The 25,102-nt window shown below is 46.7% G+C and overlaps 1 protein-coding gene across 1 annotated transcript in view; it reads left to right on the forward strand.

Moving 5' to 3' along the window:
* Nucleotides 1-25,102, forward strand: part of SLC25A48 (solute carrier family 25 member 48) — a 40,821-nt gene that overhangs the window by 3,985 nt on the left and 11,734 nt on the right. Inside the window, exons 2-4 of the mRNA XM_058440297.1 lie at nt 4,026-4,097; nt 6,164-6,422; nt 24,837-25,094. Coding sequence (XP_058296280.1) covers nt 4,077-4,097; nt 6,164-6,422; nt 24,837-25,094 — 538 coding nt within the window. The 5' untranslated portion in view covers nt 4,026-4,076. The remainder of the gene's footprint in view (nt 1-4,025; nt 4,098-6,163; nt 6,423-24,836; nt 25,095-25,102) is intronic.

The following is a 25,102-nucleotide window of genomic DNA, read 5'->3' on the forward strand; positions in this document are numbered from 1 at the left end:
GTCCAGTCTGGGGCATGCATGTTGGCCCAGGACAGCCAGGGCATGGCTTGCTCTGCCAGGTCAGGGGCAGGCCAGGCAGTGGCTCAGCTCTAAGCTCTGAGGCTTCAGCCATCTCACCTCTGACACTGAGCACTCATCCTCTTCTCCTTGGGTTTTCAGCTCTGGGGTGCTGAGAGCTTCCAGTGGGAGGGAAGCCATGAACTGGAGTAGCATGAGATTCATAGCACCCCTGACATGAAGCTCATAGTTTTGGGCTAAATATTGCATGAAGGGCCATGATCTTCAAGATGTATCCACTGCATTCACAGAATCCAGGGCTCCCATTCTCTATAAGGACCAAAGAAAGTGTCAGAGACCTGAGAAAATAGTATAGTATATAAGAAGAAAAGTACAGAATCAAAATTAATGCTGCGCTAAATATTTACAAAATATAACCTCATGTTAAATAGTCAAATGCAACTCAGCTTTCATGGAGGTCTATGTGGATGATATTAATATGGGATGTACATTAAATATATACAATTATACTTAATTTTATCTTACTTGACACGATATGAGCAGGTTTGCAAAAATGAAAGAGTCCAAAATCTAAGCAAGTCTTAAAATGGCCTTGATTCTATATAACCAGGAGAGACGAGAAAGATAATGGCAAGACCATCAATTCTGTAGGCCAGAATGAGGGCTCTGGACACCTCAGATATGGAGATATTTTCCCTAATAACTAAAAGCACTGAAGCTGGGCTAGGGAACCAAGCTCTCTTCTCTCTTGCCCTTCATAGGTGTTCATTGAGTACCTACTATATACCTAACACTATGTATAGGTCAGAGAACCCAGCCCTCAGGGCAGTCACACCTGGTCAAGAGCTTGGACTGGACTTGTTTTGGTCTGAGTAGGCTAGAGGTTTCTGGGAATAGCAGCCTCTGAGGTCCTGTGGTGTGAAATGCCTGAACCAAACGAGGGGGCCAGGTTCCTGGGGAAACCATGTGAGGCGGGGTGGTTGACTGAATAATGGTCCCCAGACGTGCCTGTGTCCTCATCTGTGGAACCTGTGAATGTCATCTTATATGGCAAAAGAAAACTTTGCAGGTATGATTATGTTAAGGATCTTGAGATGGGAAGATGATCCTGGATTATCAGGGAGGTTCTTAAATGTAATTACAAGAGTCCTTATGAGAGGGAGGTGGAGGGAGATTTAGATTTCTTCCTACAGAAGAGGAAGAAAACAATATGACAACAGAAGCAGGGAGAGAAGAGGATCTGTGATGCTGGGGCTCTGGGAAAGAGGCTAAACCCCAAAAGCTGGGGGAGACAAGAAAACAGATTCTCCTCAAGAGCCTCCCCGAGGGAGTGCTGCCTTACCAGCACCCTGATCTTAGCCCACTGAGACTCATTTCAGATTTCTGGTCTTAGAACTGTGAGATAATGCATTCATACTGTTTTAAGCCATGAAGTTTGGGGTAATTTGTTACAGCAGCAACAGGAAACTAATATAAGTAGTCAGTTGTGTTCATCTGTAAGATGGGACCAGTATCCGTGCCTTAGAGCATCTGTGGGATTTAGTGAGGTCAGTTTTATATGATGGTCAGTATGCAGTTTGTGCATAATAAATGCCTTCTCCTGCTATCACTGGGGGCCCTAGAGACTTGGGCTTTTCTGCTGGCCTCAGTGCCAGCCTACCTGAGTGTTCAGCATGCCTGACAGACCTTTGCTCCATGGCGTTGAAATTATTCTGTGATCCAGGTTTGGCTCTCAGGTTGAGTTCCTTCATGTATTATTGGCTTGAGTGACTCAACCACTCAACTTTCTTCGCAGGAATGTGATTACTTGTTGCAGGGGGTGGGTGGCAGTCAGCCATTCTGTGGATTCACTTTCCAGGGACAGCCCTGGGAGAGTGTTGGGCCTCATGACAGCCTTACATGGGGCACAGAGAGAGACCTGCACCCCTTCACCACCTGGCCCAAGTCATTGTCCTGGTTGTGGACATCCCACTCCGAGGTAGGCCTCTGTGGTTCTGCTCAACAAGAAGACCTTGAAGGCCCAGTTCTCATCTTGCTGCATCTTCCAGGGAGTCTCCCCCACCGAATTTAAAATTACCTTTTCCTTCTTATCACCCAGCTCTTCTTATCCTCGGTTTATTTTCCTCCATAGTACTTGTCTTCATCTAAAATATATATTTACTTGGGAATTATTTTTTATTGACCATCTTTCCTGACTCCACCAGGTTGTATGTTCCATGAGGGGAGACTCTGGTTTCTTTACTGCTGAATTCCCTGAGATTGGAATAGTGCCTCCAATAAAATAGGCCCCGAACAAATATTGGTTGAGTGAGTCAATAAACACACTTCTCTGATTATGAAAGTAATAATTATGAACAGGGTGATACTATTTCCTATATTTTTCCTATGGCTACATATGTTTATAAAACTATTCAAATGGATGCTTCTCAAACTCTTGGCCATGTTACTAGCCATGGTCATAAACTCAGGAGAGGAGTAGGGTGAGAGTGAAGGTGGGTCCAATGAGGCTTTAGCCTTACATGTGACATTAATTTGTTGTTGTCGTTGTTGTTTTTGAGAGAATTTATTTCCATATGAGTTGTGTACTTTACATTAGTTTTAAACTACATAAACTAAAAATAATGAAAGTAACATCTGCTTATTGTAGGAAAGTTGGAAAATGCAGAAAAGTCCCATGCAGGAAAACATCACCTGTGATCTTCCCCTCTGAGATCACCATTTTAACTATACGTACCCTTCCAGGGCCTCCTCCACTTGTCTACAGAGCTGATCCCAGGCAGCTTGTGGGAAGAACTAGCCTTCTTTTCTGGGTCTCAGCCCCTCACTGCACACTGGGTTCCATGGGGATGGGCCAGTATCTCCTCTTCGGTAGTCTCATGGCTCCTTCATGCACAGGCATGACATGCTGTGCGTGCTGACAAAGTGTTTTGATGGAGAATTACAGGCTACACATCTTAAAAGAACTGGAACCCTCTAAGGCTAGGGCAGGGGTATTCTTCGGTGGGCTTACTCAGACCCTCTATGCCTGTCAGCTGCTGCCCCTGTTCACCAAAGCCAGCTTCCATCAGAGGCCACCACACATTAGCCATACAGTCCTTGTTCAGTCAGTGCAAAGGGGCCGCTGTACCAGGGTTGTGCCCAGCTCTGGGGATGAAAGGAAAGTAACACAGGTGGTCCTACCCTGGTTGGGTGATCCAACATAAACTCTATATAATTAAACACATAGGGCCACTGCGACATTTCGACTCAGACTTAAAAGATGGGCAGGAGCTGGAGGAAGAGGCTTCCAGAAGTGGGGAACAGCAGGGGCAGCTGTCTGGAGGCAGGAAAGAATTGCTGCTCCAGGGTCTGGGAACATACAGCTCATGCAGGGCTCGGGGAGAGGAGATGGCACATGGGGTGAGAGACAGGTGCCTTCCAGGCTCAGGGAGAGTGTGGAATTTATCCTACATTTGATGGGAGGCTACTGGAGGCTTCATTGACCTTTGAAAATGATCAGTATGCCTGTTGTGTAAAGAGAAATGGAGGAAGTGAGGGAGAAGCAGGAGACTTGGGCTTTGCTGCTGGCCTTAGTTCCAGGGAGGGCTTCAGGCCATGTTTCTGGTGAGAATGAGGAGTGAGGCCTAGGGTGGTGGTTCTAGGGACAAGAAGAGCAGGTCTCCCCCAAGGATATTTTGGAGAGTGGAGCGACAGACAGCAGATAGGGTAGAGTCCCAGTTTAGGTTTTTGTATTCAAGAGGCGGGGATCATACAATTATTGGGCACAACTAGCTGGCCTCTGCCATTCTCTCAGCAAAGCAGGCTTCTCTGCATTGAATGAGTCTGAATGGGATATTAGAGGGAGGCAGTGCAAGCTGGAGACAGAGCACCAGCCTGGCCAGGACTGAAACCCAGACCCGTTGCTGGCGAGGGTCACTATGAGCAGGGCCTTTCCCTCTGGGCATCTTTGGAGCAGTAGGGCTATGAATGATCTCTGAGCTGACCCATGCCCTTGCCTCTCTCCACAGACTCGCCTGCAGGCTGGCATTGGCTACGGAAACACCCTCAGCTGCATCCGCATGGTGTACAGGAGGGAGAGCGTAAGTGCCTCTTGGGCAGGTGGAGTGATGCCTGCCTGGGCCCCCACAGGCTGGGGACCAGGGCCACAGCCCCACACCAGCATGCAGGTGGGGGCCTCTCATTCTGCTCTTCACACTCAGCTTGATTTTCCCTACTTCATCTCACACCACACCTCAAATATTACGTGTTACCTAAGCTCACCCCTGCCACTACCACAGCATAACTGAGGAAAAACTCCGGTTTTGTGTAACCTCTATGGAGAAATCCTGAAGAATCTGGAGCCGCAGTGTGGAAAATTCCTGCAAAAACAAGGTGATCGTTCAGTTTTTCACAAAGGAACGAGTGACTGGCAAACCGTGTGCTGATAGACCTCCCTTTATCTGGCCTGGCGGGAGCCAGGTGTGTCTGAGCCTAGACACCAGAGTTTACCTGTGCCCAAGTCACTTGAGACCATGCGACCTGAGGTGTTCCTTTTCCAAAGGGAAAACTGAATGATACTTTGTAGAAGATGCATCAGGCTCCCTTCTTGAGAATTAGCATGTGCTTCAGGAAAGCCTCCTGAGGCCCCTCTTTGTGGAATTTAGAATAAATTTTAAAATTTTGAATGAAATGACCTGATTTAAAGAAACCATCAGGTGGAACCCTGTCTCAGCCCTCTGACTTTTCCCTGAGTCACTGGAAATGTGGCCCCATTGTAGCCACTGTCTCCACCGGACTCCATCTTAACAAGTGCCCTGGGGCTCGGAAGCCTCCCGCAAGCACCTAGAGTTTTCCCACAGATGAAGCGTGTCTTGCGTCAGGGTGGTGTTGTAACTCCCTTGATCGGCTGCTTTAAAGTTGTGGCAAGCACTGCAAGCCTAGCCCTTGGTGTTCCCGGGTGATGCTGTGGGAGTCCACAGTCCCCTGAGAGTGGCTGTTGATTCTCCTTTTGGCACGTGTTCCCGACAGTGTCTGCCAGCCTGCGTCGCAGCTCTGGGGTTTTGGTGGGGACTGCGGGCGGTTTCTCTGAGACATAGCAGCCCATGGCTAAGCCACATCCCAAGTTATCTGAAGGATCTTGTGATGGAAGAAGAGCATGAAGCAGGGTGTGCTCACATGTGTGTGTGCATATGTGTGTATATATGCACGTGTGTGTGCGTGTGCAGGTGTGTGTGAGGCATTCTGCCTCTGGCAGCCAGGGTACAGTGTGCACAGTGAGGACTAGTGGGTTTGTACACAGCCTGGAATCTGCACAATAGCTTCCCAGTACTTTCTCACATTGGATTTGGCACGCGTGTACTGCCCTGACTCCTCCAAGGGCCTGTGGAATTTTCCGGTTTTCCTCAGCACATCTGTGGTGTTCATCAAGAATGCCGTGTGGAAGGGACCGAATCCAGCCTGCAGCACCCCCTCCTCAGCCTCCTGCAGCCTGTGTGTGCGCATCCCGTGTCCTTATGTGGCCCCTTCAGCCACTTCTGTCAGGAGACACCCATGCTTGTGGGCACTCACCTACAGGCTGGCCCAGGCACCCCTCAGGGGTCTAGGGAACACCCGTCTTACACCACAGGCTTAGTAGACTGCCTATGTGGTAACTGCCTGTCAATTTGTCTGTTCTGCACCTCACTTTCCCCAGACTATGAGCTCAGTGAGGGCGGAGGCCGTTTCTTCCTTATGGTTGCTCTCCAGGGCCTGGCTCCTGGCCAGTGCCTGGAGAATGTTTTTGTTGTGGTATATGAGGTGGGGGCGTGTGGTGCTTGGCCAGCCCGCTGCTCCTAAGGTCTCCTCAGGATCCCCCTTGGCCACAGCCTGACTTCTTTCTAGCCCAAGATCACTGCCCCTCCCGGCGCATGCATGGCATGTGTGAGTTCCAGGCCAGGACACCACCCACAGGAAACAAAGTGGCCTGCAGAAGCCGGGCTGTCCTCAGAGCAAGAATGCCTGCCCCTGAGCAGTCCCCCAGCCCCTACCTCCTGTCGCATCAGCACCTTCTTCCCATCTCTTCATGGACACATGGGCGGATGTGTCCGGTGGTATCCCCCGTCAGCCTGCAGGCTCTGCGACGGCAGCCCCGAGTCCTCACGCCCCTTCCTTCTGGTTTTCACTGCAGGCGTTCGGCTTCTTCAAGGGCATGTCCTTCCCCCTCGCCAGCATTGCCGTCTACAACTCCGTGGTGTTTGGGGTCTTCAGTAACACGCAGCGGTTCCTCAGCCAGCACCGCTGCGGGGAGCCCGAGGCCAGTCCTCCCCGCACGCTGTCGGACCTGCTCCTGGCCAGCATGGTGGCCGGCGTGGTCTCCGTCGGGCTGGGAGGGCCCGTGGACCTCATCAAGATCCGGTTGCAGATGCAGGCACAACCGTTTCGAGACGGTAAGAGGCCAGGGGAGCGGAGGCTTGTGTCTGGGACTTGTGGCCCTTTCCTGGTTTGTGGGATCTGGGACATGGTTGTTAAAATCCTTTTATTGAGCAAGGCATCTACCTTGTCACCTAGTAGTCCGTAATTACGGGCATACCTCGGAGACATGGGTTCGGTTCCAGACCACTGCAATAAAGCAAATAGCACAATAAAAGTCACATGAACTTTTTGGTTTCCCAGTGCATTTAAAGTTATGTTTAGACTATACTGTAGTCTAAGTGTGCAATGGCATTATGTTTTAAATATATATATACCTTAATTTAAAAATAGTACTAAAAATTATTGACAATTATCTGAGTCTTCAGTGAGTTATAATCTTTCTGCCAGTGGAGGGTCTTGCTTTGATGTTGATGGCTGCTGACTGATCAGGGTTGTTGCTGCTGAAGGTTGGGGTGGGCTGTGGCAATTTCTTAAAATAAGACAACAATGAAGTTTGCCACGTCCATTGACTTCCTTTCACAAAAGTTTTCTCTATAGCATGAGACATTGTTTGATGGCATTTTACCCACAGTAGAACTTCTTTCAAAATTGGAGTCAGTCCTCTCAACCAAACCCTGACGCTGCTTTATCAGCTAAGTTTATGGATATTCTAAATCCTTTGCTGTCATTTTAACAACATTCACAGAATCTTCACCACTAGTAGATTTCATCTCAAGAAAAACATCTTTCTCATCCATAAGAAGTAACTCTTCATCCGTTAAATATTATCATGAGATTGCACCATTCAGCCCCATCTTCAGCCTCTACTTCTCATTCTAGTTCTCGCTTTTTCCACCACATCTGCAGTTCCTTCCTCTATGGAAGCCTTGAAGCTCTCGAAATTATCTGTGAGGGTTGGGGTCAACTACTTCCAAACTCCTGTTAACATTGCTATTTTGACCTCCTTCTATGAACCCCAAATGCTCTTAAGAGCATCTAGAATGGTGAATTTTTTCCAGAAGGTTTTTCAATTTGCTTGGTTCAAACACATCGGAAAAATCACTATCTATGGCAACTATAGCCTTAAGAAATATACTTCTTAAGTAATAAGACTTGGAAGTCAAAATCACTCCTTGATTCACGGGCTGCCGAATGGATGCTGTGTTAGCAGGCTTGGAAACAACATTCATCTCCTTGTGCATCTCCACCAGAACTCTTGGGTGATCATATGCATTGTCAATGAGCAGTAATATTTTGAAAGGAATATTCTTTTCTGAGCAGTAGGTCTCAATAGTGGACCTAAAATACTCAGGAAACCATGCTGTAAGCAGATGTGCTGTCATCCTGGCCTTGTTGTTCCTTTTCTAGAACACACAGGGCAGATTGATTATCATTCTTAAAGGCCCTAGGATTTTTAGAATGGTAAGTGAGCACTGGGCTCAAGTTAAAGTCACCAGCTGCATTAGTCCCTAACAAGAGAGTCAGCCTGTCCTTTGAAACTTTGAAGCCAGGCATTGCGTCTCCTCTCTAGCTATTAAAGTCCTGAAGTCATCTTTTTCCAATAGAAGGCTGTTTTGTCTACATTGAAAACCTGTTGTTGAGTACAGTCACATTCATCAATTCTCTTAGCTATATCTTCTGGATAACTTGCTGTAGCCTCTACATCAGCACTTGCTGCTTCACCTTGCACTTTTATGTTATGGAAATGGCTTCTCTCCTTAAACCTCATGAACAAACCACTGCCAGCTTCAAACTTTTCTTCTGCAGCTTCCTCACCTCTCTCCACCTTCAGAGAATTGAGGAGAGTTATGCCCTTGATTTGGGTTAGGCTTTGGCTTAAGGGAAAGTTGTGGCTGATTTGATGTTCTATCCAGACTACTCAAACTTTCTTCATACCAGCAATAAGGATATTTCACTATCTTATTATTTGTATGTTCATTGGAGTAGTGCTTTTAATTTTCTTCAAGCATTTTTCTTAGCACAACCTGGCTAACTCTTGGGCAAAGGAGGCTTAGCTTTTGACCTGTCTCAGCTTTCAACATGCCTTCCTCACTAAGTTTAATCATCTCTAGCTTTTGATTTAAAGTGAGACATCTATGAGTCTTCCTTTCACTTGAACACTTAGAGGTCATTGTAGAATTACAAACTGGCCTAATTTCAATGTTGTTGTGTCTCAGGGAACACGGAAGCCTGAGGAGAGGGAGAGAGATAGGGAATGGCTGGCTTGTCAGTGGAGCAGTCAGAACAACCATGATTAAGCTGACTCTTTTATATGGACACAGCTTATTGTACCCCAAAACAATGACATTAGTAACATCAAAGATCACATATCATCATAACAGATATAATGATTATGACAAGGTCGAAAATATTGTGAGAATTATGAAAATGTGACACAGAGATATAAAGTGAGCACATGCTGTTAGAGATATGGTGCCGATAGCCTTGCTGGACTCAAGCTGACCACGAACCTTCGATTTGTAAAAAATGAAATATCTGTGAAATGAAATGAAGTGAGGTACAATAAAACAAGCTATGGTTTTATTACTATTTAATCCGAAGAAGTAACTGTCATTGATTAAGTATTTGGTATGTGCCAAGTACTCGCTAGGACCTTTGCATATGTTCTCATAATTCATCTTGTAACAATTCTGTGAGGCAGATGCTGCTATCTCCATTTTACAGATGAGAAAATAGGCTCCCAGAGTTGTAGATAGTTACTCAAGAACACACGATTAGCCACTGTGAGTGAGAGCCACTAGTGAGAGTGAGGCATGGGAGGTTTCTGCAGGCAAATATTGCAGTACCCAGTGCAAAATGCTAAGGCCGCTTGTTCAAAAATTATGTCATATTTTACAATGGCAACAGCAAAGCACTAAGCCAAGCATGGTGCTTGTGTGAACACGCTGGTCTCATCCGCACGAAGCCAGCCCCAGCTGAGTTGGGACTCATACGCATGTATGTCTCATCCAAAAGCCCAGAGTCCCGACCTCACCTTGCCCACATGCCAGGAAGTGCAGCAGGCGAGGCCTTGCTCCTGACCACCCGTCTCCTGCCCTTACCCACCCTTGCCTGTCCTTCAGCCCTTGCCTTTCCTGTTAGACCTTCACTTCTTGTGTGATGTAGCCATTTCTGCACCACAAACCTTATGCCTCATTCCTCCTTGCTGGGAAAGAGTTTTCTGCGTCTTTCCTGGCAGTGGCTTTCCCAAAGGAGGGTAGAAAGAACAGGAAGGCACTTGCTGTGCAGAGCAGAGAGAGTGCCGGCTCCAGAGGAAGGATAGGCTTGCAGTAGTAGGAGATGTGTTTCAGTACCTTGAGGTACTTTGATTCTCTGCTCTACCACTCAGTTCCCTGTCTCCTCAGGTTAGATACTGCCCTTCCTGAGCCTCATGCTCCTTTTCTGTGTAATGGAAAGGCTGGACCCATAGTCCTTTCCTGTGTAATGGAAGAACCGGACCCAGAGTCCTTTCCTGTCACCTCAGACATCTGATGGGGCTGACAGTTTCCAGCTTGATCTTGGCCCTTGTGGAGAAGACTTCTCTCCCTGGCAGCCTTCTGAGTAGCCCCTGTGTGACCCCTCTGCCCAGGGAGGCTGGGTTTCAGCATGTATCACAGCCAGAGCCCCAGCAGCTCACTCAGGAGCATCCCAGCCTAGCATCCCCTGCCCCAGCCCCAGAGCTGCCCAGGACAGGGTCTGCACATGCTCTAAGCATGGTGCTGCTGCTCCTTGCTGGAGCGCATGGAGGGCCTGAGGCCTGGCTGCCCCAAGGCTGTGCGTCACGTGCTCCAAGGCTCATGGCCACTGCAGCCCGTGGGGAGATGCAGGAAAACAAATGGGGCCATCAGGGAGACACAGGGCCGGCAGATCTTCACCTTCATCTTCAGCATATCGAGTCATGTCTTGGTACAATTCAATTTGATTCAAGGGTGGCACCTCTGAGGAATGTTTGCTCATCTGTCCCATCCCAGAGGCATAAGCAAAGATGTAGAGGAATGAAGGCTGTCATAAGCAGGCTGAGAACCCAGGCATCCAGGCCCCTGTGCTGGCTCTTTGCTCTATCCTGACTGCTTCAGAAAAGCTTGCCTTAGGGGAGAGGAAATCTCCATACGTCTTAAAACTGTTTGGGGTTCAGGTGTTGGAAAATGCTCAGCAATGAGGCTTTTTGGCTGCTGGAAGAAGCCCCGCCTCCTTTGCCACCTGGCACCTTATCCCTGGAAGGGGAGGAAATGGGGATAGCTTTGCAAGTATCTGTTTTCAAGTATCTGTTGGGGGCCCTCAGCCAGCTGGGATACCAAGGGAGGTGTTTCCCAATAAATACTTTCCTTAAGAAGGTCTGGGATATTTGAAGGGTTTCTTGACAACATTTTGTTCTATCCTCTGTCCTGCCCACCTCCATCCCAGCTTTCCCTGTACAGTATGCTAGAATGGTGTCATTTCAGGCCCTGAGTGATAGGGGATCCTGAAGCCAGGCTAGAAGCATTTGGAGACTAGAGGAAGAATGGGAGGCAGCCAAGGGAGTGGCTGAACCCAAGCATGGCCTCCAAGCAGGGTGCACAGCTCCTGGCCAGTGTTAGGGAGCTGAGCAGCCACCATTAGCAGCTGCCAATGTGACATGCTCACTCTATGCCAGACACCACGTAAGGTACTGTCCACCCATCACCTTCTTTAATATCCACCATGACAGCATGAGGCAGATATGATTGCCATCTCTGTTCACTTATCTCCAAGATGATAGTTATGCACCTACTGGGTGCCAGGCACAGGGCTATGTGCTGAGAATGCAGTGGTGAACAAAAGACTGCATCCTGTCTCTGTTACAGTGCCGCATCCAGCTGAGAGCCAGAGAGGAACTGGGTCCCTACAAACCATGATGGTAGGGAAATACAATGGGCTCTCAGGCTGGAGTCAAGGAGGGCTTGGGAGCAGGGTGGGAGAAGGGCTGGGAGGAAAGCCTGGAGGTCAGGGCTGTGCACCTGCCCAGGTAGTGCTGAGGGCCACTCAGGTCTGCCTTGCCGAGGTGTAGGAGCCTGGGATATGGCCTACCTGGGGCCCTTCAGATCTCCCATCAGGGAAGTCCTTAAAGGGATCCTTAAACGGCCTTAAAGGGCGCTTTACCACCTGCACCTTGTCCTTAAAGGGCCTTGTCTTTTGGGGAAGCCTCTGAGCAGTGAGAACACAAGGACCCTGTCCTTCCACCATGGGGAGGCGCTGACATGCCTCAGGATAGGTGAGATTCCCTGAGCCTCTTGTATGGCAAACTGCCCATGGCCTGTGGCCTCAGGTTGTTTACTCGTCTGTGGTGCCAGAAGGAAACCAGTTCTCTTAAATAAACCCCCGAGGCAGCAACAGAAAATGAACATGTGTTTGTTCTGTTTTTCCCTGTGTGCCAGGAGACCAGCCTTTTGGGAGCTTGGAGAAGGCTCTTAGTAAGAGGCATGGGAGGTTTCTGCAGGCAAATATTTCTCAACCCTGCAAAGCTTTGAGCCATTAGAACCTGGGCTCATGGGCTTAGCACAAAGAGCAAAGCCAAAGCCAAAGATGGTTCACCAAGTGAGTGGAGGGAGAGTAAAAGCCAAGATTGGAGGACCCACCTCTGCCGTGCCCCCACAAGTTTCTGTAATCTGGGCTGAATAAGAATGGTCTTGGCAGTAGTGGCTGAGTGGCCAGTGTTTACTGAACCCTAATTGTGTGCCAAGCACTATGCTAGGAGATTGGCATATGTTTAATCTTCACAACGACCCAATTCCTGGGGATTTACTATGGGGAGACTGAGGAACAGAGAGGTTTCATACCCTGAGGTCCCTCCCTTAGTGGGAGGTGGAGGAGGTCTGATTCAGAGGCACTGATGCCATCTCTGCTTTTGCCCCAGGATTTGTAGAAGCTGAGGTTATGACAATGTTGATAACATTGGGCCACCTGGGCCTTTGTACAGAATTGTCATGCACACAAATAGCTTCAAACTTTAGGGAGAAGTGAGCTGGGAGCATGTCTCCAAAATGACGTTGTCCAAGTAATGGGCACAGCTTGTGGGTTCCAAGGGATGGGTGTGAATTCTGTGGGATCGGGCTGCCCCCTCTGATCTCCCTTGCCCTCAATTGCTTGGGGGAAGGACTTTGGTGACAGCAGGTGCTGGACAGGATCAACTACTGGGGAAGGGAGGGGAGGCTGACGAAAAGTCACCAGGCAGTGTTTTCTGCCAGGAATCCCTTCAGAAAATGAGAAGGAATGTGGTTTTCTTCCAGTTGCTCCTCAGGAACCCTCTAGGCTAGAGATAGAAAACTCAGAGACTCATCAGGACAGGGAGCTAACATACATGTAACCTATATTAGTCCTTTCTCTTGCTGCTAATAAAGACATGCCTGAGACTGGGTAATTCATAAAGAAAAGAGGTTTAATTGACTCACAGTTCCACATGGCTGGGGAGGCCTCACAAACATGGCAGAAGGTGAAGGAGGAGCAAAGTCACATCTTACATGGCAGCAAGCAAGAGAGCGTGTGCCGGAGAACTCTCCTTTATAAAACCATCAGATCGCATGAGACTTACTCACTATCATGAGAACAGCGTGGGAAAGACCCCACCCCCATTACCTCCTACCAGGTCCCTCCCATGACACACGGGGATTATGGGAGCTACAATTCAAGATGAGATTTGGGTAGAGACACAGCCAAATCATATCACCTCCCATGGCATTGTAGTAAATATAGAGTTTATTTGACACAAGGCCAGCCACACCACGTGGGAGACAGAGTTATTCCTCAAATCAATCTCATAGGAGGCTTATAGGTTAGGGCTTTTTCAAAGGCAGTTTGTGGGAAGGGATGGAGATGGCTAGGCAATGGGGGCTTGCTGCTGATTGGTTGGCATGCAATCATAGAGGTGTGGAAAATGGTCCTCCTATGCACGTTGTTGCTTCTGGGTGAGGCCACAGGAGCAGGGTTTGTGGGTCCAGGAGCAGGGCTGGTGAGTTGGTGCCACTGGTATCAGACATGCAAAAAGCCTGAAAAGATACCTCAAAGGGCCAATCTTAGGTTTCACAATACTGATTACTCCTGCAGTGATGTTATCGGCAGGAGTAATTGGGGAAGTTTGCATATCTTGTGACCTCCTACATAATGGCTGGCAATCCTTTATGTCTATACCTTAGCAGAATTCAGGCTCCTCTCCTCCCTCTAGCCTGTTGACCTCTCATTACTTTTAGGGAAGGGCGATTATCATTTAAAGTATAAACTAAATGTCTGGCAAAGTTAGCTCAGCCTAAGCCAAGAAATAATCAAGGCAGCTTGAAGGATAAAGTCAAAAGGGGGATTGGCTAGATTAGGTTGCCCCCACTGCCACAATTTTCTCACTGATCTAATTTTTGCAAAGGTAGTTTCATAAGTGAGAAAAGGTGTCTGGGGAAGTGAATCCTCTCCCATTTTTCTTGAGACCACAGCTCTCCTAACCTGTTTCATTTTTCCTTTTTTGATTGAAACCTGGACACAGAACATATTTTATCTTCTGCCTAATTCTGCTATTAGAAAAGCAGTGGTTCGAGCCTAATGTGTAAGCTTCAGTGTCTGAGAGGCAGTTGGGAGTGGTGGGGACTGTGGCAAGCTGGGCCCACATCCTGTCCAAGGGAGTGGCCACAACCCCATTTTAACTGACTGTTGCCCTGTGGCCTGATGTGCTTCGATCCTCTGATTTTTAAGAGAAGGCAAAAAGGTAGATTTTTTCGTGAGATATTTTGGTTGGAATGATCATGTAATTCAGTGAAAACCAAACAGAACACTATAGAGCCCAAGGCTGTGTGAATTACATAGAATGGGGCTGGGGCTGGCTGCAGTCCTGTGGTCTGCGCCCTGGGTCAGGCCCAATCCATGTGTTGACTATGCTCATGTGGGCATTTCTAGGCAGCCTTGGGCAGGGCTTGTGAAACTGATCGGGTTTTGTGGTTCTGCCTCAGGATTGCCAGTCCACTTCCAGGGTGATCCTAGGTGATATGAGAGACAGTACTCACATACGGAAGCCAGGTGCCAAGAGGCCTCTGGCTTCTTCGCTTTGGGACATATGACAGGTGGACTGGTGGCCACATTGAGGTGAGAGCCCAGCTCAGGTGGTTGGGGGACTGGCAAATATACAGCCAATGTATATTCAGCCAGCCCCTCCTGATTGTCTGTTAGTGGTGATCCATGGTTGAACATCTACAAGCTACAGAACATTGAAAGTAGAGGTAGAAAGTGCCCATTCATGCAATTACAAGCACTGGTAATATATTAATGTGTTTATTTTTGCATTCTGTATACATAGATTAAAGATTTTAAGAAGCTGTGATCATGCTATATGGACAATTTCATGTCTTGTTTTTAACTCAGCATTATAACAGAAACACTAACCATGTTATTAAAATAGCATATAATTTTTTTAATTAGATGGGCAATATTTAAAATGGATGTGCACTAGTCCATCAAATACACACGCATGCACACACACACACAGACACACACACTGAAAGGGTCTATGTAGTATGGTAAGAATTAAGCTTCCAGAATTAGACTACCTGCTTCTAATTCTACTTCCACTGAACCCAAAAAAGGTTAGACAGCTCACCTAATGTCACCGAGCCTCAGTTAACTCATCTGCAAAGCAAGCATAACTATAGTAGCTACTTTATAGCTGGGATGCAATGAAACATATTATACATGAAGACTTTAGCACAATGTCTGGCATATAGAAAATGTGAAATAAATGTTAGCTATTAGTAAATGTATTATTTAACAGTCTTCCTAATGGTGAATATTTAGGTTGTTTACAGTTTTTCCTCTTAAAAATAGTGATGTGATCAGCGAATATATTCATAAAGAGTTCTCTTTATTTAGGGTTATTTCCCTAAATGTGTGGGCTGTTTGATTCATGAGTGGGTTAAGGGGTGCGGCCATTTTTAACATTCTTGGTACATACTGTGAAATTGTTATCCAGAAGATCTTTACCAAATCATATAAGAAGTTGCTTACATTTAAAGGGAATTTCCATTTGACACTGACTACCATTGCACAATAACCAGTAGTTATGCCCCATGTGAATGCTTCCAAATTAACAGAGGTATTCTCCTGGGGCCTCTGCCACTTGGCAAGCAAGGAGACACTGGCCTGTGTTCAGTTGGATGTGCCTGTGACAGTAAGGCACCTGTGAAAAACCCTTCCTTTTAAAATCACTGCCCTTTGCATGGGCATGAGCCTAACTAGGTGGCCTGTTGAACCTGAGCTAGAAGTCAGGGCTGTGGCCCTGCAGACCAGTAGTCACTCTGCTGCCTGAGCTATGTCCTTCCTAGAAGTTCATGGCTAAAGACACTCACTCCTCCCCCATCTGGGAGTGTTTAGATCTGTGTTTCCATTTAAAGACTAATTAATGTGCAGATCACAAAGCCCTCTACATAGCAGGAGGTTGGAGTTGGGAGGATCAGGGAAGGACTGAACATTAACTCTGTGCTGACTATCCTAATCATTGCACCAGGCCCAGCTGGAGGCAAGGAGATGAGTGTTACACCTGTTCGAATTCACTGTGAATTGTTCATTCACAAGCATTTCCTGAGCCCCTGCTTTGAGGCAGACACAATGGGTAAAGAAGTGTTGGAAGCCCCGGCCTTCAGGGTGCCCACAGTCCGGTGGGGAGCCAGATGTGTGCTTCTTCAATGAGAAAGGCCTCATGAAAATCTTTGGAACCCCTGACTCTGGCTTGGTGGATCAGGAAGCCTCCAGAAAGGAAGAGGCCGTTGATTGGGTCTTTTAGTTCTACGTAGCATTTAGAGATGGGGACAAGGGATGGAGACATGTTTTAGTACTGTGGGAACAACATAGGGGAAGATTTAGTGGCAGGAAAATGTAGGCACATGGTGGGACAGGGGAGCCTTTGGTTAGCACAGACAAGCAATGCAGGGATGGTGGGGGTTTTGGAAGATGTGGAGTGAGTTGGGAAGAGCTTGGATTTCTTCGCCGAGGATGGGCTTAGATGATATTGAGCAGGTGGTGAAGCATTTTGGACACCAGAATGATGCAATCAGAATTGTGTTGGAGAAGAGAAAACTGGCCTCTGGAAGGGGTGGAAGAGTGGTGGGAATTGTAGAAGTGGGTAGATTGATTTGAAGGCTACAGCCACAGACCCAGGGCCCTGGGCTTGGGAACAGAGACAGGTGGCAGATGCAGAGGCCCTGATGATATAGAAGCAGCAGGCCGAGCATTAGGCATAAGCAGGAGAGAGGAAAGTGTCAAAAATGACCAAAGACCCTGAAGTTGGATGACAATGAGACAAGTGGAACCCCGCACACAGGGAATTAAGTAGCAAATGAAACATGTAAGACGGTTCTTGGCATGGAACAGGTAATCAATCAATGCTTACTGTGGCTACTGCTGGAGGGGCAGACTTGAGTGAGAAGAGGACGAGTTTGGCCTGGTCTCTGTAGTGTGAGGTGTCTGTGAGACTACACCTGGAAGCATCAGGGCTGCAGGTAGAGGCACAAGTGCAATAGGCATAGAAGTGACAGTGGAGGTCGTGACATTAGATGCAAACACCAAGCGAGCTGCAAATAAGGCAGAGGATGGCAGCAAAGAGAAGACTTAGTGAAGGAATTTGGGAAGGAGCAAAGAGTTACAGTAACACTAATAACTACAGTTAAAATTGTCGAGCTCATACCATGTATTGAGCTATACCACGTTAATGCCCATTCCATTATCATCACAGCAACCCTATGAAATAGGCCCACTTATCATCTTTATTTTACAGATGAGAAAACCGAGGCTGAATTACATAATTTGTCCATGCTCACATAGCTGTCCCTTGGGGAGGTGGGGAATTACCCCAGGCCGTGCAACTCTGTGACCCCTAGAAACTGAGTCCTGAGAAATTGGTGTTACTGAAGTAGGAGGAAGGAGTGTGTGGAGGGGAAAAGTGCTAAAGTTGGGGTTATGATGGGGACAGAGACAGAGGGCAATGGAGAAGGAAAAGGCGTTCATTTCCAAGTTGGGAGGGAAGAAGAAAGAAATTAAAAATGCAGAGAGATTCTTGAGGGAAAGTGGGAGGAAGTTGAGGGAATTGATGTCAGAAGCCCTGGCTCCATCATACTGAAGACCATCTGGATAGAAAGGAATCAGAGTGTGGCCAGATTTGAGGTGAAGAAGGTCCTAATTTCTGGACATGCCAAGAGCAGACAAGCTGGGCTGGATGGTAACAGCAGAGAGGGTCAGCTGAGAGGTAGGTCTCAGCCACAAAGCCATCTGAGCCCAAGAATCTGCATGGTGACAAAATAAAGCAAAAACATTTCTCCAGTTTCCCTGAGTCCTCAGAGATGCCTGGCTGGGAGGTCATCAGCTGTACCTCTGAGGCCCTGAATGCATCCATTTGTCTCTTTAGCAACATTTTATTGCTACTTTGAAGATGTGTGGCAACCAAGGAAAATATTCTTCTTCGGGCAGGTTGACCTTGGGAAGGAACAGCAGATTTTCCAAGACTTTCCCAGTACAGGGCAGGGGTTATTGATGTTAAGATCCCTGAAGGGACACACAACCCTTAAAGATGAAAGCTTATGTAGAAAGGCAGGAACCCTTGGAGCATGAAAAGGGACCCAAAATCCTGAAGACAACCCAGGCCTGTATAGTCTGGGCCTTCTCAAGTAGGCTGTGAGTTGCCAATAGCAAGTGAGAGCTGGAGCAATGGCAGCCCAGGAGTGAAGGGAGGAGGTTTGTGGAGAGGCCAAGCATATGGCCATGCAGTTCCAAAGAAGTCCTTGTTCTGAATGGTTTGACTAGTTTGAACCCTTTGAACAGTTTGTCCTTTTCAAACAGTTGTCCCACACGGTTACCAGACATTAATGGTAGTGCATAATACACCATTGTGCAAATTAGGTACATTGGTGACACATGGTTTATTTAAAGCAATTGACAATAGCAAGTATTGTCCTGATTTCTGGACTTAACACCAGTATTGGTCATTCTTGGCCCCATGTGGGCAACAGTGATTTCCCACAGTAGACTTGGCTGCAGGCCACAGCTGCCTGAAGTTGGCAGGTCCAGCACTTCCAGAATCCAGTCATATAAGGACACGGTGATAAAAATAGGAATAAGAACTACTCGCCTTGAGTAAGGGACATTTGCACGGCATGCATTTCAGTGAAGTACATTTGTCAACATTCCCTTTTCATGTTCATAAAAGCCAAATGAGGTGGACAGGCCACTTATTCTCCACCTTTCACGATGATGAGGAAACTGAGACCAAGTGAGATTGAATCTCTTGCATGGAGTTGTAAATAAAAAAAAAATTAAATAGCAACTGAACAGGAATGCAAATCCAGGGCTCTTTCTATGAAAGCATCTGCCTATCTTAGGCCTCTCAGGTCATGAGGAGACTGCTGGACTCTTAGAAACAGGAAGTAGGTAGGAGCTTCCCAGCTCTTAATATCCCGGGAAGTGATCTGAGGGGTCCACCAGCCTGCTCAAGCTCAAACCCAAACTGAGGATGTTACAGCCAGCCTGTCTGCTGGAGGATGTACAGCCATGTTACTGAATGCTTCCATCACATCTAAGCAGTGCTGTAGGTGGGACCCTGATTTTGGAATTTCCTGTAATATCTAAAGCCTCTGACCCAAGGATCAGTCAGGGCCAGCCTTTTGATGAATGCCAAGGGTGTGAGTCTTGGGAGTGCTGAGACCTGCCTAAGTCAGGTGCTCCATTGTCCACGGAGTAGATGCTGAGATATATATGGAACTCGGGCCACAGTGTATGATTCCTGTCATCAGGAAACTCACCGCCACACTAAGGGCAAAACAACATGATCAGAAAACAGTAGCAACAGTGGCAAGCCATACTAGGGAGCACAGCGTCAGGCATGGGCTGCAGGCCCCTTTTTCTAAGATCGCCTTGTTAATATGGAAAATGTGGTCCAACCCATCGAACAGCAGCTGTACTTTTAAGTGTTCATGGACTAAGAAAACAAACATGTCAAGAAGCTGCTATGGATTACTAATATGTTTATGTAAAATGGTGTTACCTGTGATAGCACCCACACATATGAGAAAAATGGGCACATCTGTACGTGTGAGACATTGCAGGAATTCTGTGATTGCATAATGCTCATGGATTCTGGGGTGCCTTGAAATGACTCCCACTGGCTGAGCCTTACTGGACATAGTACCCTCGTGAAAACCCGCACATCCCTGACTAGTGACCCACAGGGCCTCATTTGTGGATGGCTGATTTGTCAAGGATTTTCTGTAGAAAGTGGCCTCTTGAGAAATTACACTGTGTTCCCTGTCCCACCACCCACATACCCACACAGCAGAGGAGGCTGGGAGCACTTCCCCTTCCAGCGAGTGGCCAGGCCTTTGTGCTCCTGAGGGCCAGCCCTGCTCCCCTCAGTGGCCAGCCATTGTGTTTCTGCTGGCCTTACTGTTTCCAAGGTCATGGCCCACTGAAGACATTGAATAGCATTGACTGAGAAAGGAAAATAAATGGAACATCTTTGTGTTTGTGTCTGAGGAAGGCACAGTGACTTTCTGTGGCTGGGTCTCTGGGTTCTGGAAAAGGGGCAGTAGTGGCAGATCTGGTGTCCTCAGGCTGTGTCCAGCCCAGCTCAGCCTTTCTGAAGTTGGATGTCCCCTAAGAGACAGCTGCACTGGTACCTGTTATGATCGGCCAAACCTGGACCTACAACCACCACACCCCAAAATAAAACTCCCTGAAGAGGCATCTACCTTCTAAGGGACCTCCCAGGCCAAACAGGAGGCCAGCAGTGAGGCACTAGCACTTCACAGAGAGCTGCAGAGACAGATAGCCATGGCCTGTGGCTTTAGGTGTGCTGGCCGGGACTGAGCTGGACAAGGCAGGAGGCCTGGGCCCTCCTTCACTTCCTAGGGCAGTAGGTTGCTGTTTTCATTGACTTTGAACATCTTGCTAGTCTTGGTTACATAGGTGCAGGGGGCCTGAGATGGCCCTAATTGAAGTTGGGAAAACGAAGGAAACCACACGCATCCTGAGTTTTTGAGGTACATAATCTGTATCTATCCTAATAAAAGGTAATATGCCCTTGATCTAGAGAGGCAGCAAAAGTTGGTCTCAAATGCAAAGCATTCATGATTTTAAAAAATCAAAATTTCATTAATGTTTTTCCTCATTACAGAATAAAAAATAAAAAAGAGAAATTAGGTACACTTCACTTGAGAAGGAAATATACCTAATGCCAATCCTTTCACATATACATGTACACCCTGAAGGTTCAGGAACAATGGGCTGGGAGTTGGCAGTTCCCTGTGAGCTGTGTCCTGATCTGGCACCTCATAGTCTTCCTCAGGTTCCTTGGACAAAGGACATGCAAGTCCACAGATCTCAGTTGTGCATATTTCCAAGACTGACTTTCCAGTAACTTTCCAAATCAGCTTTTAAGAGTCATCAAAATTGGGTTTTCACAAACTAAAATTGGTCCCATGGTATCAGAGTACCAAGAACTCCGATTCAGTATTTTCCTGAGGCTATCTGCTGAGGCTCCTGGCAACCCCCCGGCTCTGCCACCCCCACAAGCCAGAGAGCACTTAGCACCACATGGGCCACTGGTGGAGATTTCTGCGGTTTTCCAGAAGAAGGCTCTTCTGTTCATTCATCAGCAGGGCTATTTTATACTGGTCATAGTTTCTACGGCTCCTACTCTTGCTGTTGAATTGAAAATCAGTATTACTATAAGTGCATCATCATGTTAGGTTTGTCGGACTTTGGACCTCACCAATGGTGGTGGTGTGATGCATTTTTATCTCAGGTATATTTATGCTTAGAATTATAATAACTACCTTTGGTGACATTCTGCTCTGTGGACCCAATATGAATCATCCATACCACTATTGGTAGTGCTAGTGCTGATGGACTTTCAAGTTACAACCACTGCCCCAGAGAAAGGTTGCTTCTCAATGAGTGACACCTCATGATATCACAGAGTTCTTTTACCTTGAAAATCAGGAGAGGGTAGTTAGGCTGTGGAATCACTGCTCTCCCTAACTGGGCTGTAAACAAAACAGTTTATTTCAAATATAAGAAGTCACTTCCACTGTAGAGTGTGATGACATAGGTGAATGCAATTGTAAAAACTCATCAATTGTGCACTTGAAAGCTTTACCTTTTATTGAATACAAAGTATAGCTCAATTAAAAAACAAATTGATAAAAAACAAAAATAAGAGGCCAGAGGAGGAGAACAGGGACTTTTGAGAATGAGACTTAAGAATGGGACGGAGGTCCAGCCAAGAATGCATGACCACAATGTAGTAAGGAAATGTCAGACAAACACCGAATCTGGAAAGCTCTATTAACAAGCAGAGGGGTTGTGTACTCTTAAAAAATGTCAGTGTCACAAGAAACAAAGAAAGGCTATGGAAATGTTCCAGATTGAAGCACTGGATCCTGTCCTGGAGGGGAAAATGCTATAAAGGGCACCATGAAGATCAAATGACAATTTGATTATAGGTGGTAAAGTATTGTCAATGTAGCTATATGAAACTGATAATTGTGCTATAGTTATGTAAGACAATATCTTCATTCTTAGGAAATATGTTTCAACATATTTAGGGGTAAAGACCCACCAAGTATGTAACTCACCCAGAAATAGTTTAGAAAATGAAGTTATGTATGAATGTGTAAAAATACATCTACATGTACACACACACACACACACACACACACACACACACACACACACACATTCTCTATTGCTTACCTTGGGAAGAAAAGAAGAAAAAGGATAAGTTTGGGTCTTGTTGCCAAAGTCAGTTCAAGTTTTGACAGGTGTTTTTGCAACATCTGCACCTCCAAGCAAACACAATGTTATCAGAATCCCCTCTTTCAATCCATAACTCCTGAAAGCCACATCATACCCATAGCTGATTCATGAAAACCTTGACTCCTGGTCAGGTCACTGTTACCTGGAAATGAATGGGGCTTAGGCAAAGTTTAGACACTGGGACAATTACATCGATTCCGTTGAATTGAACACAAATGAGTGAGAAGGGAGGGAAGTGAAGAGAGTGGGAGAGAGAACCCACAAACAATAAGCAAATGGGCAAAAAGGTTAGCAATAGATAAATCTGGGTAAATGGTATGTATGGGCATTCTTTATACATTTTGCTTTTTATACTTCTTTTGCAAATTTGGAATTATTTCCAAATAAAAAGTTTTTTCAAAAAAAAATATTGAGAATGAAGGAGCTAGAAAGAATTCCAAGAGCTTCACAGTATAAACTTGGGTCGGTTTGGAGCTGTGTCAGTATCCTGGTGATGGGAGTCACCATGATAATTATACTGCACCAACAGCCATAAATGGGTAATTCCAAAGCAATAAAAGCTAGATTGGTTATGTGGCAAACCTGGGAGAATGAGAGAGAATTTCCTTATTGCTTACTCTGCAGGGAAAAGGAAAACAGTACAGGATTTTTGTTGACAAGGCCAGTTGGAGGTTTGGTGAGTGCTTTCCCAACATCTGTACTTTCAAACAAGCAGAATGTTATCAAGATCCTCTCCCTCAATCAGTAACTCCTGAAAGCCACTATTTACCCATAGTTGCTTCATGAAAACCTTGACTCCTGGGTCAAGTCAGTGTTGCCTGGAGATGAAAGCAGTTCAGGCAAAGTTTATACGTTGGGACAATGACATCTATTCTGTCTAATGGCAGAATTTCTCCAGATGAACCAGGCAGTAGCACCATGGGTCTGGAAGAGGAAGGGGTGCCTAGTGATCTCTCAGTGGGCTTTCAAAGGCCATCATGTCTGATCTTGCTCAGAGGGGCCTCGTGCCCCCAAAGGTGGCTACCACTCCGGCTCACCTCCTATAGGATCCACTGTGGAAGAAGTTGGCTCCATCTCCTGCCCACACTGAAGTTGGCCTAATGGATATGGCAGGGGTTTACTCCCTTCGCCACTGGAAGATGGATAATACAGCATGGGTTTGTTCAAGCACACTTCCCAGGGACACAGAAACCACCCTCTCAACCTCACCTGCTTCTGGGATGAGTTAAAGTACAGATTGCACTTTATTCTCCAATCTCCAGACTGTGGAGTCATGAAGCTGAATGCTTCTAACCTTTCCTCTGATAAAGATGGACTGTTTGGGGGACTTGGACATTGACCTATATGATGAAAGCTGTATGCCTGTTTACCAGCATGTGTAAAACCAAATTGGAACACTGTACAGAGAATTAAACTCAAGTAGCAAAATAGGCTTGTGGTCGCAGACACTTTATTCTATTTCTTTCCTGGTCATGTCACATTATGTTATTTCCTGGAGAAGAGAAAGTCAAGAACAAGAGCCTACTTTATCTGCACTGGGTCTAGAAGTTCTGTCTGGTCATGAGTCAAAGCCTCATAGCAGAGAAGGATCTATAGCAGAGAAGCATCCACAGCAGAGAAGACAAGTATCAGAGCGGGAGATGGGTAGCAAATGAGAGAGAGGCAGAGTCACTGCTGGCTATGTGCACCCCTAGAAGAAGCTGGAGACAAACAACCCCTGAGTTGCTGCCAGCATAGACTACTGAGGTTAGACAAGAAGATAGCAGCCCTGGGTCACAGGACTTTGAGGGGCCAAAAGCCCCAGTGCTGCCCTACGACTATTTAGGGCACAGCCTGGCCAGGGCTGGAGTGAGTCACTGAGAATATACCCAGCTCTCCAACCTGTGGGTCCTGCCACCAATTCATGTCAGCAACCTTGGTCTCAGTTGATAACTTTTTAAGCCCCTACAATGTTCAAATCACCATCTTGAACACTATACATGTATTACTTTATTTGCACTCATGACAAGCTCTCCCTCTTTTAACATAAGGAAATGGGCTGAAAATGCTGCCCTGCCAAGGTAAACTTCGAATTATTTCCAAATAATTTTAATAAAATTATTTAATTTTTATAAAATTATAAATATTAAATTATAGATTTTAAATTTTATATATAATTAATAAATTATTTTCAATAAGTGGTAGAGCTAGGATTTGCAGCCAGGACAGTCTGGCTCCAAATCTCATATACATTTTGCCCCGCCACACTGTGCATAAATAAGTGTGTACACAGACATATACACACATACACACACACACACACACACACACAGCATGTTGGATTTTCTAGCTTCAAAGAAGAGCTTAGTGTGGCTTGTCATAATTGATTCTAGACATTCTGAAGTCACATCTGCTTTGAAAGAAGTAGTAGTATTGACCTAAAGTAACTGGTGTTCTATCACTTGGCTGAGATTGTCCCCAGTCTGGCTGTGTATATTGGCAGGGGCTCTTGTTGGGACCTCAGTATCCTGGTTTGAGCTGCCAAGAAGGTCAGATTTGGTAAAAGCTGATGGGCTACATGAGAGGGAACTGTCAAAGGGCTGGGCTGGCTCCAGTGTCAGGGAATGTCCAGTCTCTTACACCCTGGGTCATTTGCCACCTTCTCTCCCCTGTCTTTGCAGCCAACCTTGGTTTGAAGTCCAGGGCAGTGGCTCCTGGGGAGCAGCCAGCATACCAGGGACCCGTGCACTGCATTACAACTATTGTGAGGAATGAGGGCCTGGCGGGGCTGTACCGGGGGGCCAGTGCCATGCTGCTGAGGGATGTCCCAGGCTATTGCCTCTACTTCATCCCCTACGTGTTCCTGAGTGAGTGGATCACACCTGAGGCCTGCACAGGCCCCAGCCCCTGTGCCGTGTGGCTGGCGGGCGGCATGGCAGGTAAGGGC

This window comes from Hylobates moloch, unplaced genomic scaffold (genome assembly GCF_009828535.3).
Source record: "Hylobates moloch isolate HMO894 unplaced genomic scaffold, HMol_V3 SCAFFOLD_6, whole genome shotgun sequence".
NCBI lineage: Eukaryota > Metazoa > Chordata > Mammalia > Primates > Hylobatidae > Hylobates > Hylobates moloch.